Genomic DNA, 15,704 nt, shown 5'->3' with positions numbered 1-15,704 from the left:
ATTTAATATGGAATCATAAAAATTTATTTTTTAATAAAATTGAGAGGAAATTAATATAAAAATATTAAATACATATTTTTTTTATTAAAACATTTAATTTTTCATTTTATTTAAAAAAAAATAGACAAAGAAGAAAAAATTAGAACCCATGTCAAGTTAGAACAAAAAGTAAAAACCTAAAATTAGAAGCAAGAAACAAGGACAAATTATCACCACTATGACATGAAAAATAAAAAAATAATATAACAATAAAATAACATGATATTTTTGTTTTATTTATATTTATACAGGATAAGATTTGGAAAAATAAATAAATACTTTATTTATTATTAATCTAAAATTTTTAACTTGAACTTCTAAACAATAAAATGTACTTTTTTAAACCAAATCATAAATAATGTATTATTACTTAATATTTGAAAACATTTTAATATTTTTTATAATATTATAATTTTTTTGTTTTATTATATATTCATATTTATATTTTATTTGTTCTCATTAATTATTTATTATGTATGTAGACCTAATTCTTCCCACTATGTTAAAATATCAAATAACTTTGTGTGTGAATTATTTTATTATTGATTGTTAAACTAACATGATTATATTGAAACTTATGTTGATATAAAAGAATCTTGTTAGAAAAATTGAAAGATGACAAATCTTAAATTCATTATTCCAATATCTCATGCTAAATCATTAATAAAATATATTAGGAAGACATGTCTAGATTCATTCAACAATGAGATTTTGAGTCATTTACGTCTCAAATAATGTATTGCAAAGAATTTGAATTTTACTAAGCAATGAGATGTGAGTCAAATAACAATATCTTTTATTTAGACCGGAGATCATAATCCTATTTATATATGTACTCCATTTTATTTTATTTACTGATCCGTCATAAATAAATAAAATAAAATATATTTGTATGTGACCTCTACACATTACAAGCCCATACCTTAAGAGATGTCTTAAAAAGCCTAACAATTAATTAACTGGACTAATAATTTTTAATAGCCTAATAATATATAGGAGAATCATGACTTAGGAGAAGATCATGGTGAGCCAAAGGAACCATGACAGATAGGAAGATGACACACAAAAGCGAGGTGCATACAAAAAATCATATATCATGGAAAGATGGAATGTTGTAAAGAGATATGAACATGAGCTAAGATTTTTACAATGAGGTTTCCGATACGGAAGCTCAAATTATTAGTCAAGTCAAGTGTACATGAAGGGAAGAATTTTATCCGTGTCGGATGAAATGCTAAAATTGAAGCATAGTGCTTCCAATAAAACTCTCCAAGAAAAGATAAGAACGGTTGCGTGAAGCGGTGAAGGCAATGCGATGTTAATAAAACAAAGACAAGGGATGTGAATGCAATTTTAAAAATCAATAAAATATCTGAAAATATAAATTCGAAAAGGGCGGTACCGGCCACCGACAGATCACTCAAGAGTGGGGGGCGTTAAGAGTGTCGAACGTAACTCCAATGTCATAATTCATAATTCATAATTTCATACATTAAATGGGAGGTGCTCACGGCCGTTGCTCTGGCGCTCATCGGAAGCATCCCACCCCCGTCTACACCACTTTTCCGGACACAACAGCCCCTGCCTCAGCCTTTGGTCGTGATCCATCAAACACAGTCCGCACCAACATGTCTTGTCTGCCTTACGCTCATGTTGATTCCAACTTAAGAGCTCTGGCTGGGCAGGCCGAGGGTTTCGGCCGTCTTGCCATTGGTGGTCTTCACGGACCTCTTTATCATGTCACCACTCTAGCAGGTTCTCTCTCACCAATTCCCAAGATTAGGATTAGAATTATTATTTTCTTTATTCAAATTTTGAACACAGACTTTGTTGTTGATGGTAGGGTTTTGTGATTTAACTGAAGAACATAGAGTCGGCTGCAGGAATCGAGTTTTTCCATTCGATTTTGTTTAGAATCATTTCCTCTCTTGAGTTTTTCATCCCTCCGAAGTTTGGTGCCAACATTTCATGAGAGATATTTCTTTTTTATATGTGTACTTTTTTTTTTTTCTGTTATAATTGGCGCTTCTTGACTTCTATTCTACGCATTCATTTACCTTTTACATCTTATTATTAGCGAAGTTTGTCATGAAATTTGAATAGGAGAATTGCTATTGCAATTTAAATGAAATGCCGCTCAAATGCTTGTGTGCGGTTTTTTTTTTTTTTTTTTTTTTCAATGTGTTTGCATAGGGATTACTACTTTAATTTGCAGGGCTAATGGAGAGTTCAAGTTGCTTTAGGAAAACCCCAATTCTTCAGCTTTGTTCATTTGGGATTTTTTTATGCTTGATCAAGAAGTAATCTTATTGATCCCAAAAAGAAAAGGAGATTCTGGGAAGAATATTGAAAGATATAACCTTCTATTGCTTGTATATTATCTAATAGCTGTTTGTTTTAGAAGTTAGGATTAACAGATCTTAGAAGCTATGGTCAATTTTATTTTATTTTATTTTTTCTTTATTGCATTGCTTAACTGATTTTGATATCTACATGCATATTGCGAGCCAAATCCCTGGAATGTGTTTATTACGTATTCTACTTATTTGGCCTGTTAAGATGTTCTGAATGGCAAGTGTAGAGGTGTCATAGGGGTTAATGGTACTCTGCATTCTGTTTTTGTGATGTTAAAGTTTGCTGTTTGTGGTGTTGCCAAGATGGTTCTGGCCCTTTTATGTACAGTTTTAAATGGATATATATTTTTGGCGAATTACCTATCAACTTTAGTCTTTTGGTTAAAGTGGTAGCTCAACATATTAGAGCCCTGGTTTATTAGAGTCTTGAGTTCAAGTCTCTTCATTCTTGATATGTCTCTGAATGCTAAGCTTAACATCGTTTTTATATGACTATAGATGATGGGCCAGGATCACTTCGTGATGGATGTCGTAAGAAAGAACCACTTTGGATTGTCTTTGAAGTTTCAGGCATCATTCATCTCTCATCTTACCTGAATGTATCATCTTATAAAACTATTGATGGGCGGGGCCAGAGGATAAAACTCACAGGAAAGGGTTTAAGGCTGAAGGAATGTGAGCATGTAATTATATGCAATCTAGAGTTTGAAGGTGGTAGAGGACATGATGTTGATGGCATTCAAATAAAACCTAATTCAAAGCACATATGGATTGATCGTTGCAGCCTCCGTGATTTTGATGATGGACTGATTGATATCACTCGTGCAAGCACGGATATTACCATTTCCAGGTTAGCAAACTCACTTACATTGAAAAATTACTCTTGTTTGTTTATCCCAATGTCTTTTTTAACATTTGTCTTCAGATGTCACTTCTCACAGCATGACAAGACGATGCTCATTGGAGCAGACCCATCTCACACTGGTGATAGATGTATTCGGGTGACCATTCATCATTGCTTTTTCGATGGCACTCGACAGCGGCACCCTCGTGTTAGATATGGGAAAGTACATCTATATAATAATTACACCAGAAACTGGGGCATTTATGCTGTTTGTGCCAGTGTAGAATCACAGGTAACAGGTCTTATAGGGCCTGCTTTTCTGTCACCTAATTTTTTAATGGGGAAAGTATCACTCTTTTTTTTTCTTTTTTTTTCTGATTATTATTTTCTTTTTATTTCTTGAAATTAGATATACTCCCAATGCAATATATACGAAGCAGGACATAAGAAGGTGGCATTTAAATATCTTACAGAGAAGGTAAATTATTTGCTTTGGCTTTGTTCTAGGTAAATCATTGTAAAAAGATGCTGATGTGATTAGGAGAAATACTAAGTTCTTGAAGTGAACATGAATTTCAAATATGACGTATGGTTCTGTATATTGACCAAATAAAGGAAAAGCAAACTGAAAAATTATTAAATGTGAAAGATTTTGGTTGCTCAAAGTTGGCCATTAGTTTAGTTATTCAGACAGGTTCTGATTCAATTGAAAAAAGATGTGACAGATGGAAACCATGAATATTGCATTTTATTATCTTCTAATAAGCATTTAAATGTATATAACTTTGCAAGTCATACCTTTTTTTGTCTCACTGCATTTGATAGATTTATAGAATTATGACAGATGATTTTAGTTTCCAGTTTCTACTTAGAAGTCAATAGTTGACATATTTTTCTAAGTTCCACAGGTAGAGGATCAATACATGCCTTTATAAGTCAAGTATTGCCTTTGATTTATATTTCCCCCCCCCCCTTTTTTTTTTGATCAGTAAGTGATATATGTATTGAAAAAGAGACGCTAAAGAATCGACTCAAATAGTTACAGTATAGAAAAAACGACTCACCCCCTTACAAAAGAACCCACCCCTCTATGAAAGCACAAAAAACCCTCTTCCTTAATACATGCACACCCAATCTATAAAATCTAATAAGGTCGAAGGACCATCTTTTATCCACACTTTGGTTTCCGACCATAGCAAATACACAAAGGAAATTTTCAGCTTTTGTATAGATAGCACCCCGTCCTCAAAAGCAATTGAATTTCTAGCCTTCCAAATGACCCAAAACAAGCATAACGGTCCCAAAAGCCACGTCACCTTCCTCTTCTTGCCCATAAGGGAACCTCTCCAACCTATTAGAGTTTCCTTAACCGAACGCGGAAAAACCCAAGAGACTCCAAAAAAAGAGAGGAGCAAGGTCCACACCTCCCTTGTTCTATCACAATGAAGGAGGAGGTGGTCAATCGACTCCCCGCACTTTTGGCAAAGAAAGCACCTATTTGCCAAAGCCCAACCCCTCTTTTGCAGACGGTCCAAAGTTAGGACTCTACCCCACGACGCCTCCCACGCAAAGAAGCTTATCTTGGGTTGAGCATAAGACATCCAAATAATCTTTGAAGGAAACCAAGCTGATGACACCGGCTACATTGTCCTATACAAGGACTTTACCGAAAAAACCCCATCCTTTGATTCCACCCATCTCACCCTGTCCTCCTCATCCACCCTCACCATCTTTCCTTCCAAACACCTAAGTAACCTTCTCACTTCTTCCAATTCCCAATCATTAAACGGCCTATTGAAAGTAGGAGTCCAACTTCCCCTCTTATCCCCCTCGGCTGTCCACACTTCATTTACCCATGCCTCTTTTGACGTTGCTATGGAAAATAAAGAAGGGAAAGCCTCGCTTAAAGGGCTGGTACCACACCACTTATCTTTCCAAAACCTCACATTCTTACCATCCCCCACCTCATAGCCAAAAAAAGGGGTTACAAATTGTCCCACCTTATTTATAGCTTTCCACAAACCAACCCCATAAGCCTCCCTAATCTCATAAGATCTCCATCCTCCTTTCTCCTCCCCATACTTCCTTCTAATCACCTGATTCCATAAGGCCGTTTTCTCGTTAGCAAAACGCCATGCCCACTTTCCCAGGAGGGCCTTATTGAACAACCCAAGACTCTTTACCCCCAACCCTCCTTTACCTTTATCATCACACACAATCGACCACCTTACTAAGTGAGGTTTCTGCTCAAGAGCGCCTCCTCCCCACAGAAAATCTCTTTGTATCTTTTCCAGTCTTATCCTAACCGCCCTTGGAATTTGGAAGATGGACATGAAATAGATTGGCAAGTTGGACAAAGTACTCCGAATTAAGGTAATCCTTCCTCCTTTTGAAATGTATTGTCGTTTCCACATGGCCAATCTCCTTTTGAATCTTTCCTCTATTCCATCCCAAACACCACTAGATTTAAAAGGAGCACCTAAAGGCATTCCTAGGTAGGTGGATGGTAAGTTTCCCACCTTATAACCAAATTCATCAGCTAACTCTCCCACATTTTCAACTCTACCAACTGGAATCAATTCACTCTTTTCCATATTCACTTTTAACCCTGACAAAGCCTCAAACCACATTAGCAGCCAGCATAGGTGTGTCAACTGATCCTCTTTAGCTTCATAAAAGACCAACGTGTCATCAGCAAACAACAAATGTGTAATTTGGACCCCTTCGCCCCTTCTTCCCCGAACCAAACAAGGCGTCAAAAAACCACCATCAACTGCTCTTTTCATCAAACAACTGAAAGCCTCCATCACTATTACGAATAAATAAGGCGAGAGGGGGTCTCCTTGCCTTATGCCCCTCGAGCTCTAGAAAAAACCCGTTGGACTGCCATTCACCAGAACTGAAAATCTGACAGTGGATAAGCACCACTTTATCTAATTACACCACCTACCTCCAAATCCCATTTTCCCCATTACCGCTATCAAAAATTTCCAATCCACATGGTCATAAGCTTTCTCTATATCTAATTTGCACATTATTGCCCCTCTATTATTTTTTAGGATGGAATCTATTGCCTCATTAGCGATCAGAACTGCGTCCATAATCTGCCGCCCCTCCACAAATGCATTTTGAGATAAAGATATCACTTTAGCTAACACTCCTTTTAACCTGTTAGCCAACACCTTAGCTAACCATTTGTAAAGCCCTCCCACCAAACTTATTGCCTTTGATTTATATTTCCCTTTTGTAACTTATGTTTTGATGCTATAATACTTATCAAATTTGCCCTTTAGCATTTCTTCTAAAAGTGTATGTTAAGTTAGACTCAAGCTATGCTTACTCTAGTTTCTGGAATATTGTGATCGATCTCCATCTCAAGCACTATATCTCAGTATTTTCAAGTGTCTCACTGTATATCTCATCATCTACTGTTGCGATAGGTTCCTCAATTTTTTATTTTCCAATCTTATCTTTCCTAGCTTCATTTGCCTTCCACCATCAACTTCTTATCTAGGTTGCTGCATGTTGTTATTTGTTGGTTTTTAGCTTCTCTGGTTCCTCAACATTTGGCTCCACTGAAGCACATCTCATCTTTTTTGAGTAACTATGACAATATGTTACTCTATCCCAATAAAGCAATTTGCTAAACTATTTTTTTCTTTTAAGCTAGATGCCAAATATGCTGATAAAAAGAGCTCACTGAGTGTTATACTTCTAAATGCTTAAAGTTTGTTGGTTGCTCATCTCACCTATGAGAATATGTGAGATATACTATAGATCCCTTGAAAGAGAAAACTAGAACTTTCTCATTCTTGAAAACCAAATGTATTAGTTGGGAATATATTAATTATGATTAATCATGTTGTCTTGCCTATCTTTTTGAGATTAGGAGTGTCTTATCGCCAGGTGCATGCATTAATGCTACTTTGTACCTTAGATCTCGTCAGAAAAGAGACCAAAAATTGAGAAATTTTTTCTTTCTTAAACCGTAATTGCTATGAACTAAAGTAATTTGGACTTGAGGGTTGGTTACTTGATGAGATCTATTAGCATCTACTATTGGTTACAACTTTTTAAATCAATAGATGCAAAGACTACATTAACAAACCAACTTCTAAAAATTAAGTTGTAATCGCATTAATATAAACTGTAAAGTTGCATATTGTACAGTAAAGTATTGGAACATAGCTGAGTTGCCCTTATTTGTGGAGAACTTGATGTTCCAACTCTTTTCACTTGAATGGTGAAAGTTCTCAAATAAACAAAAAGAAAGAAACCAAGGTGTCATAAGTCATAACCAACCATATAAAATTATCAGGTGTGCGTTTTTTGGCCAAAACTTTGGACTCTACAGTTTATATTTGGAGATGAAAAGGTCTTTTTTGAAATCTTCATCTATTGCTTATAGCGCCCTAGGCATTGTAAGCGCCACATCTAATGGGGTTTTCAACCTATTGGCAGACTGCCTTTTTGGCTAGAACTTTGGACTCTATGGTATAGATTTAGAGATCAAAAGATTTTTTTTGATATCTTCAGCTACTGCTTATACCACCCTAGGACTTGAAGGCCCCACATTTAATGGGCTTTAACCCACTGGCAGGGTTGTCCCTGTGGGCTTCTATATTAAGGACCTAAGAATGCTTATTGTTGCAAATACTATTTTTTAGATCTCTTAAACCCACCTTGAGATTCCTCAAGCATTCTTGAAATGTTGCTCTAAACACTAGCCTGTTCATACTATTGCCAATTCTCTCTAACCCCATATCAATTGTCACTATACTCTACCCTTCCCTTAAAGCTTAACAATTTAGCATCCATGTGGCTAACCTGCTGCTACTAAGAATCTCATCTAAACACCAAAGAAATGCCAGTCATAATAGCAAGAAAACCTCTAATATTTAAGGTTTGATTATTAACTGCTAACCTGCAAAACCTAAGTGCTAATAAAACTAGCCACCTGAAAATAATGGGGTAGATGTTCTAGCTTAACTGTTAAAGATGTCGAAGAAGTGGGTGCTTCGCATTCATGTTTTCCCTGGTTTCCATGTCTTGATCTGTTGACTATCTTTGCCTTGTTGATCAATCCCAATTGGATCTTTACCTCACTCTCTAGTTATGAATAATGGTTGATGAATTAGCCCATGTTCATGTTTTGTTTGTTAACTGTTGATGTCCTATTTTGTAAAATTCATATGGACCAATCATAGTGTTATCACATGTCTAATATATACCATGTGAGCTCCATCATGACATGATCGATCACACAATACCATGTGTACATGCTCAAGGTCTATCTCACTAACATGACACGAAGTGCATCTCACCCTTGATCTCCAATGCATGGATAAATCCATGTTCTCACTACATAGCTCCTATGTTATAGCGTTGCGTTATCTGGACATGAATGCATATCTTCCACCATATTCTTAGGTTTCCTGGATGCCTCTGGAACATGGATGTCGACCTATGGGGGATGTTGAGGGGATCCCTCCTATTATACCACTTAGTGAAGGTGGCATAGTGTGCACTTAAAAGGACTAATTGTTTCATTCCTGTTATAGGAAAAATGTTTTCTCCAGAATGCTTATGCCCAGATAATCCTCTATATCTCCCTGAAAGGTGTCACTATTGATAGAATGCCCTACTGCTAATATACATGCTCAAGTCAGGAGCAAGGCTTGAGGGTTCTAAAGTGGACTTGGTGCATCTCGATGGTGGAATTACTCTTCCCACCATTGAACATTTTGGGATTCATTTGATGGTCTGGGTTTGGTGGCTAAACTTGGAAGTTCGCCAAGGTGGGTGGGCCCACATAAGGCGGACGGAGTGCCCTAGATGCAATTCTTGAGGTGGTGGAGGCAAAACACCAAAATGGCAGTGGGTGAATTTGAAATTAGGGTCATTTCGAATTGGATTTTGAATTCATAAGTTGAATTTCTGAAATGGTTTTTCAGCTTTGCGCAATTGTCTTTAGATGACCATAACTTCTTCATTTAAGCTCCGATTTACATACTGTTTCAAGCGTTGGACTCTTGACTTCTTGAGCTTCAAAACAATATATAGCATGACTAAAATGGGCTTCGGGAAGTACTCCAAATTTTTCCTCAAAGTCAAAGTACATATCGCCACCAGATTTTTAGTTCTAAATTTCCATGCAACTTGATGAATCTTGCTTCATGGCTCATTTCTCATGTTTGTGTGCCTTCTTTCTTACTTTGTAATGTCCATTCCTCATTTCCCAAACTCGTGATATCCTCATTTTGCCTTTCCTCATAGTCCATGAGTTTTGACTCGCTCAGTTCCTTATTTAACCCTTTCTTGATCTTTCAAAATCTAAAGTAATTTAACTTGCACCATTTTCTTCCTTTAAACCTGAGATAAATCTCCAAAATGCAAATTAAACCCATGGCTAGAGCCTTAGCATCAATTTGGGTCGAGTAGGATGATTTGAGTGTTTGATGGTGTATAAATCATATTGAATATGTGCCATTAGAGCACATATTTTGGCTCCAATCAGTGAAACTTTTGTAATGCATTTCATTGTTAATGAGAGGAATGATGTGAGGTTTTGGTCTTTTTTTATGTAGTTGGGTTGAGGGGTCAAGTTTGGGAGAAAATCTTCTTGGAACCCTTGCTTCATCAAGCAGGACTAGAAGTTGGAAGATGATGGCTTGGATGTGGTTCTTGGTTTTGGGAGAACAAATATTGGCCTCAGATAGAGCTGAATGGCAAAATAGGATTCACATAGCGAACCTGAAGTAAATGGGATTAGGGCATTGTTCAGTTGAATTGATTGCTTTGAACAACTGAGTTTTGAGGCTTGGTTTTTATTGTAATTTTATGTTTACTTAATAACCATGTGTTTTTTTTTCCAGTGACTGAGTATCTGAATCATGCAGCAGTTTATTTTCTTCCTTATGGGTGTTGTAGTCAGCAAATACTCTTATGGCTATATTTTTCACAATCCAGAGGCAACAAGATTGAATACTTGGTTGTTATGATGTGTAGGCAGCTGACAAAGAAGAGGAAAGAACTGGCTGTCTAAGGTCAGAAGGGGACTTGTTCATAACCGGAACTCAAGCAGGCTTAATGACTGTGGCCAGTGAAATGTTTCACCCTCGGGAATTCTATCCCACATGGACAGTTGAGGCTCCTTCTGATGCTCTTAAGCAGGTTCTCCATCATTGTACAGGATGGCAGTGTGTTCCCCGGCCAGCAGATGAAGCAGCAATTGCTTAGTAGCTTCAACTTTCATCCATAGTATATAATAAATCTGTTTTGCATCACTCTGAGGTTGCACACATCTCCTTTTCCTTTTTTTACCCGGTTGCCATAATATAAGAATAAAATGTGGTAATTCTGATTATATTGTGTCATTTGTTGTGTAGTCTGTCCAATTTTCTCCTCTCTTTTCCTCTTTTTTTTGGTTTATCTGAGAGGTTATGTATGGGTGAGCTGGGTCTGTTGGGCGGTGGGTTTCTGCGGTCCACTCGTTTAAAGCCTCTGTATGCAGTCATCTAGAGCCTCTTTCGTGCTCAAGTTTTGCACTTGTTTCTGTCATTTTCATTGAAAATTTGATATGGTGACTTGGTGAGCAATGAATGAGCTTTGGATAGGGATCCCCCCCAATGGCTCAAAGTGTTGTTTGTGACCCGGAGTCTCTAACAGAGCGCCACTTTGGGTGTCAAATGTTACGCCATGTGTGGAGGTTTACCTATCAAATTTCTACAATGCGCTGACGGTTTGATTATGTTACTTCCCGACTTATTCTGGAGTGCCGTGCCCATTGAGTTTTCTCTTATTATATTTGAATTTACGAGCATCATTTTGGTTGCGGATTATGACCATCATTCTCCTTTTTCTTAAATATAAGCAGACTTGACTTTGACTTTTCGATCTGAAAGAAATTTCACGGGTAGCTTTTCACTGGAAAATTCCATTTGTGTTTTTTCACTGTTTTCATATTATAAGATCACTTTTGAGAGCTCCTTCCCGGCTTCTTTGCGTTTCCCTACTCCATAAACTTCAACATCTCCTATAACTTGGTTACCTGGTGCTTGTTCTTTATAGTTCTAAGGATTATTTATAAGCCTCAGGGGAAAACATTGGGAAAAGAACAGAAAGTGAAGAAAAAGGTGAAAGAGAAAAAACAAAGCTTTAAAATTATTAAATTATTTTTAAACGTTTTTTCATTTATTTTTTTATTATATCAAAATTAAATAATTTTAAAAGGTACAAAATTTTAATTAATTTTGATTGTATTTAATTATTATTATTTTCATAATTTTTATGATGAAATTAAATATGCGAACGCTAAGTCGGCATGGAAAATTGAAATGATGAAAAAAAAAAAGGACGTGATTTTAGGAAATTAAGAATAAAACAAAACAGGTATATTTATGTCCAGAAAAAAATTACAAAAAAAAAATAATAATAATAATTATACACTATACATCTCAGCGGTGGCGCCGTCGTGGGGATGACGAAGAAGACGTGGAAGAGACACTCATAGAATCTCCCGAACCCGTGCCGTAAAATAGATCCGATAAGCAATTTCTCACATCTTCGGGGGCAAATCTGATAAGCATCTCTGCATTTCGTATGGTGGCCAGTGTCTCACGATGGGTCTCGTAGAACTCCTGATACACCGAGTCGAGTTTCCTGGCGATGGAAGCTTTTATTTCGTCTCGAAGTTTCGGGTCTGGTACGATATAAGAGGATTGCTTCCGATACGCTTGTTCAAACTCCAAATTGAATTTCCGGAAAGTTTCCTTGGCTTCCTCCGGCGAAATGGCAGCCTTCGGGTTCTCCGGCATTGACGATATGACGTGGCCCCAACCTAACCGTTCGTAGTTGGCGGCAAACTGTCTGAGCTTAGATTCATGCATGGAGATCCACTCGTCTCCGAGGAGGTACCGGAGATTCGATGTACGGACTTTTGAAACGACGTGTTGAAGATTGTTCGCTAAGAAGAGATACGATAAAGACACCTCTTTGTACTGCTTTGCTTTGCCATCCAGCTTGCAGAGAAGGAAAAGTATAATCCAAGCCAATCGAACGGAAATGGCTGGCGCCGGAGTGTCGTCGGAGTCTGAACTTTCGAAGTAGAACTCCGGCAAAGGCGACTGAACTGGCGGTGGAGAATCGCCAATGATGTCGCCAAGAATGCTGCTATAGTCGGCAAGGTGAGACAAGTAATTCATCACGTATTGAGTCAAAGGATGGAGTCCTCCGCCTGCAACTGGCGATTTGGACGAGTCCTTTTGAATCACCGATTCGAACTCGGACAACATCATCCGTACTGATTCTCCAAGTTTGCTGAGCGTGGTGAGAGCGTGTAAACGAACAGAAGAAGTGGACTCGAAGGAGAATATCGATTCAATATCCGGCCAATTATCAGATATCGCCGTGTACACGTCGAGTGTACGGAACGCCATATCCGGGGATCTCTTACTTTTCGATACGAGCAGTCTAGGGAATTCAAACAGAAGAGTCGCTCCTTCTTTTGAGATTTCCGCAAAACAAGACTCACGCATGGAGTCAGATGCCGCGAAGACATGATCGCAAAGGATTCTCTCCCCAGTGAAGAGTGTTGTTATAGATATCTTAATACCCTCCAGCCAATTCTTGATCTTCAACTCCACGATTTCCCAATCCATCTTATGAATCTGCGAAGAACTTAATTTTTCGACTCCAAGACGATATATTCCTTCGTCCACTATAGACTTGCGGATAATTTTGTATATGCGTACGCACTCTTTGCCATAGCCGGACGAGATCATGCATTCGGCTATGGATCTCAGATCATCCATTGCATTACTAGATACTTGTTCGACCTCAGAAATGGAATCGCCTGCCGTTCGAATCTCATCCTCCGGTCCAACATCATCGTCATAGTCAGACGTGCTAGATCTTGCTGACAAACGTGATGATCGAGTGGACACGGACTCCGGGTCCAAGTAAGCGCGGTTGGTAGAAAGAATCTGATAGAATTCCTTCTGAAGCCTCTTCATGGCAATTTGCATCAAGCGCTGGGCACGCACCACCATCTCGGAGCTGGAGTTCTCGGACACCATGAAATGCATTGCCTTCTGTAAGTCATTGACGCATTTGATAAAATCATGGGCTTCTTTTTTGCTCTCGTAAAAGATAGAAGTGACTTTAGCATAGGCTGAAGTATCCGCGTCCCATTTCATAATCATGGCCTCTGCCTCTTCAACACCCTTCGCCATTGCTGCATCGGAGATGCTTCTCCGAGGGATCGAAGGAGTGGCTGTCGATCGGGACGGTGAAGGGCAGTGAGACGCGGAGGACGAATCGGCTTTGTGTGAAAAGAAGAAGCTCCTCATTCCTTTTCTCGGCATTGGATGAAGCTAGAACCCGACTGATCAGGTATGATTTTCTGGTTGGCTTTTTGATTGTGTGTTGGGGCTGTATTTGTTGAGTTTAGACTAGGTTGGAGGAGGGGTGGGGGAGGAGTTAAATAGAGGAAGAGGGCCGCTTCCGCGGGCACTGAATGCTTGGGAAAGAAGGATACCATAGGTTAAAAGTCGTCGAGGGCCACGTAAACTGATGACTACGCGTTACACGTGAAAAATACATTTCCAAATAGTTGAATTTTCCAAAAAGTTGACTGCCATGTGACTTGATCCATCGTTAACAGGGTAAAAGCAAAGAAAGGAAGCTTAAGCTTGCCTTTTCAGTCACCCTTTTATTCCTAATTACTCCTGCGAGCATCGACCAATCTATTTCATTTCCTTTTCTTCTTACTAGGGTGAAGAAATAGTATTCACTTGCAAGTGTCTTAACTTCATATTTATTTTTAGGATGAATTCATTAAACTCTCATCTTTGTTTATAAAAAAGAAATATGAACGCGGTGAACATTATCACTTCCCATAGAAAAAGATACTTTCCTTATTTTTAGAAACAAATTTCTTTTCTTTTCTTTAATTTTTATTTCCGTCTGTTTGATAGCCAGCACAGATTCAACACTGAGAATATGTTAGAATCTTTTTGGATGCATGAAATGTGAAACAAAGAAAAACTAGTGAAGGGGCCTACAAGAGAAAAAAACACAAGTGATTTTGCTTTCTCAATTTTGTAATCGAGTTCAAACTATCATTGGTTTTTGTTTTTCATATGTAGTGTTATGCTGGTGTTATACATTTGTATGGTTGGCCCCCTCCCTTGACTCTCAAGTCTTTCTTGGAGTTTTTTGTTGTCGCATCCTAATGATCCATGATACTTTTCCTTCCTTCCCAAGGAAAACTACAATTTCTCATCGAACAGATACCACGTAAGCAAATATCTCATCAAACAAAGATTGTGAGATAGAAGCTTCGTTTGACCTTAGAAACACAAAAACAAACAAAAAAAAATTACAAACAACAAACAGAGAACACAGCCTTAATCAAATAAGAAGAAATTCATGTTCCAACAACAGCCCTTTTGCAAATTCTCTTCCTTTGTCTTTGTTTTAGGTATCCCTCATCGTAAAGTTTAAATCAATTTTATTGTGTTTTGCTCAAAATATTATGGGTCAAGCTGCCCAATCAACTCGATTCTCACATAAATTTTTTTATAGTTTGATAGCAATTGAGAGTTTTTTTTAAAGAGATTTACCATTATAACTCTTCTCATTCATTCTGATTAGTGAATTATTGAGTGTTGATATCCTCCGTGAACATAGGAACCCTCGAATCGCATTAAAAATTTTGTTTTTTTTTTTTTTTTTTTGTGATTTGATTAACACTCCTATTTTCATTTTGGTCTAAAAGAATAATCAAAATTTCAGGACATGATTACCATTATCATCTTATTTGCAAAAGCTTGGGGATCAGAGCTTGGTCTGCTATTATAAACTTATAATTACCAGACTGTCTCCCATTACAACTTATAAGTGGTTATATTTTGGTAACCAATTTTGGTGAAATTATCAAAAAAAAAATAATGCATGAAATTTATAATACTCATTGTATTGGAAATGAACGACCTATACGTCTATACCACAGGGAAACCGTGTCACCAAAATGAGCCGTGGTCCATCGTTTAGAAAAGTAGATGCTCATATTTTTCCAATTCCTTTTTCCATAGTTGTAGTGGGGATGCTATATTTTCTGTTGATTCTTTCCATTCATGTCTAAGGATATAACAGGAAAAAGAAGGAAGAAATTTTAAAATTTTCTTCCCGGTTGTTTTCTTATTAGAACTTTCTTTGTTGTGGGCTGAGAATGGCTCGTTGAACTGAATGTGTTAAACCGTCCAAGTTAAAATCGTCATTAGCTCCCATTGTTGCCTCAAACAATGAAATAACATGCCATGAAAATTGACCACAATGCATCTTCAGTATTTTTATTATTACTGTTGGTCAATATAAATCAAGTATTCAAAACCAATGGAGCAGTTTGTTAGTATATGACTCGACCAGGAGCCTCCCTCCAGCAAGGTGATGATGGTCCATCACCG

The 15,704-nt window shown here is 37.5% G+C and overlaps 2 protein-coding genes across 2 annotated transcripts; one reads left to right on the top strand and one right to left on the bottom strand.

Moving 5' to 3' along the window:
• The first annotated feature begins 1,498 nt into the window (after nt 1–1,498).
• LOC117920565 (probable pectate lyase 4) lies at nt 1,499–11,011 on the top strand. Its single transcript, XM_034838177.1, has 5 exons — nt 1,499–1,794; nt 2,892–3,243; nt 3,319–3,529; nt 3,647–3,715; nt 10,246–11,011. The coding sequence occupies exons 1-5, from the start codon at nt 1,536–1,538 to the stop codon at nt 10,474–10,476; spliced, it is 1,122 nt and encodes a 373-aa protein (XP_034694068.1). The 5' UTR covers nt 1,499–1,535; the 3' UTR covers nt 10,477–11,011.
• Nucleotides 11,012–11,614: 603 nt separating this feature from the next.
• On the bottom strand, nt 11,615–13,705 carry LOC117919690 (exocyst complex component EXO70H1-like). Its single transcript, XM_034836920.1, has one exon. It carries the CDS (start codon nt 13,599–13,601, stop codon nt 11,694–11,696), a length of 1,908 nt encoding a protein of 635 aa, XP_034692811.1. The 5' UTR covers nt 13,602–13,705; the 3' UTR covers nt 11,615–11,693.
• Nucleotides 13,706–15,704: the final 1,999 nt, after the last annotated feature.

The sequence above is a fragment of the Vitis riparia genome, chromosome 8, assembly GCF_004353265.1.
Source record: "Vitis riparia cultivar Riparia Gloire de Montpellier isolate 1030 chromosome 8, EGFV_Vit.rip_1.0, whole genome shotgun sequence".
Taxonomy (NCBI): Eukaryota; Viridiplantae; Streptophyta; class Magnoliopsida; order Vitales; family Vitaceae; genus Vitis; species Vitis riparia.
The sequence above is the reverse complement of the archived record's forward strand: the minus strand, read 5'-3'. Positions and strand labels throughout refer to the sequence as shown.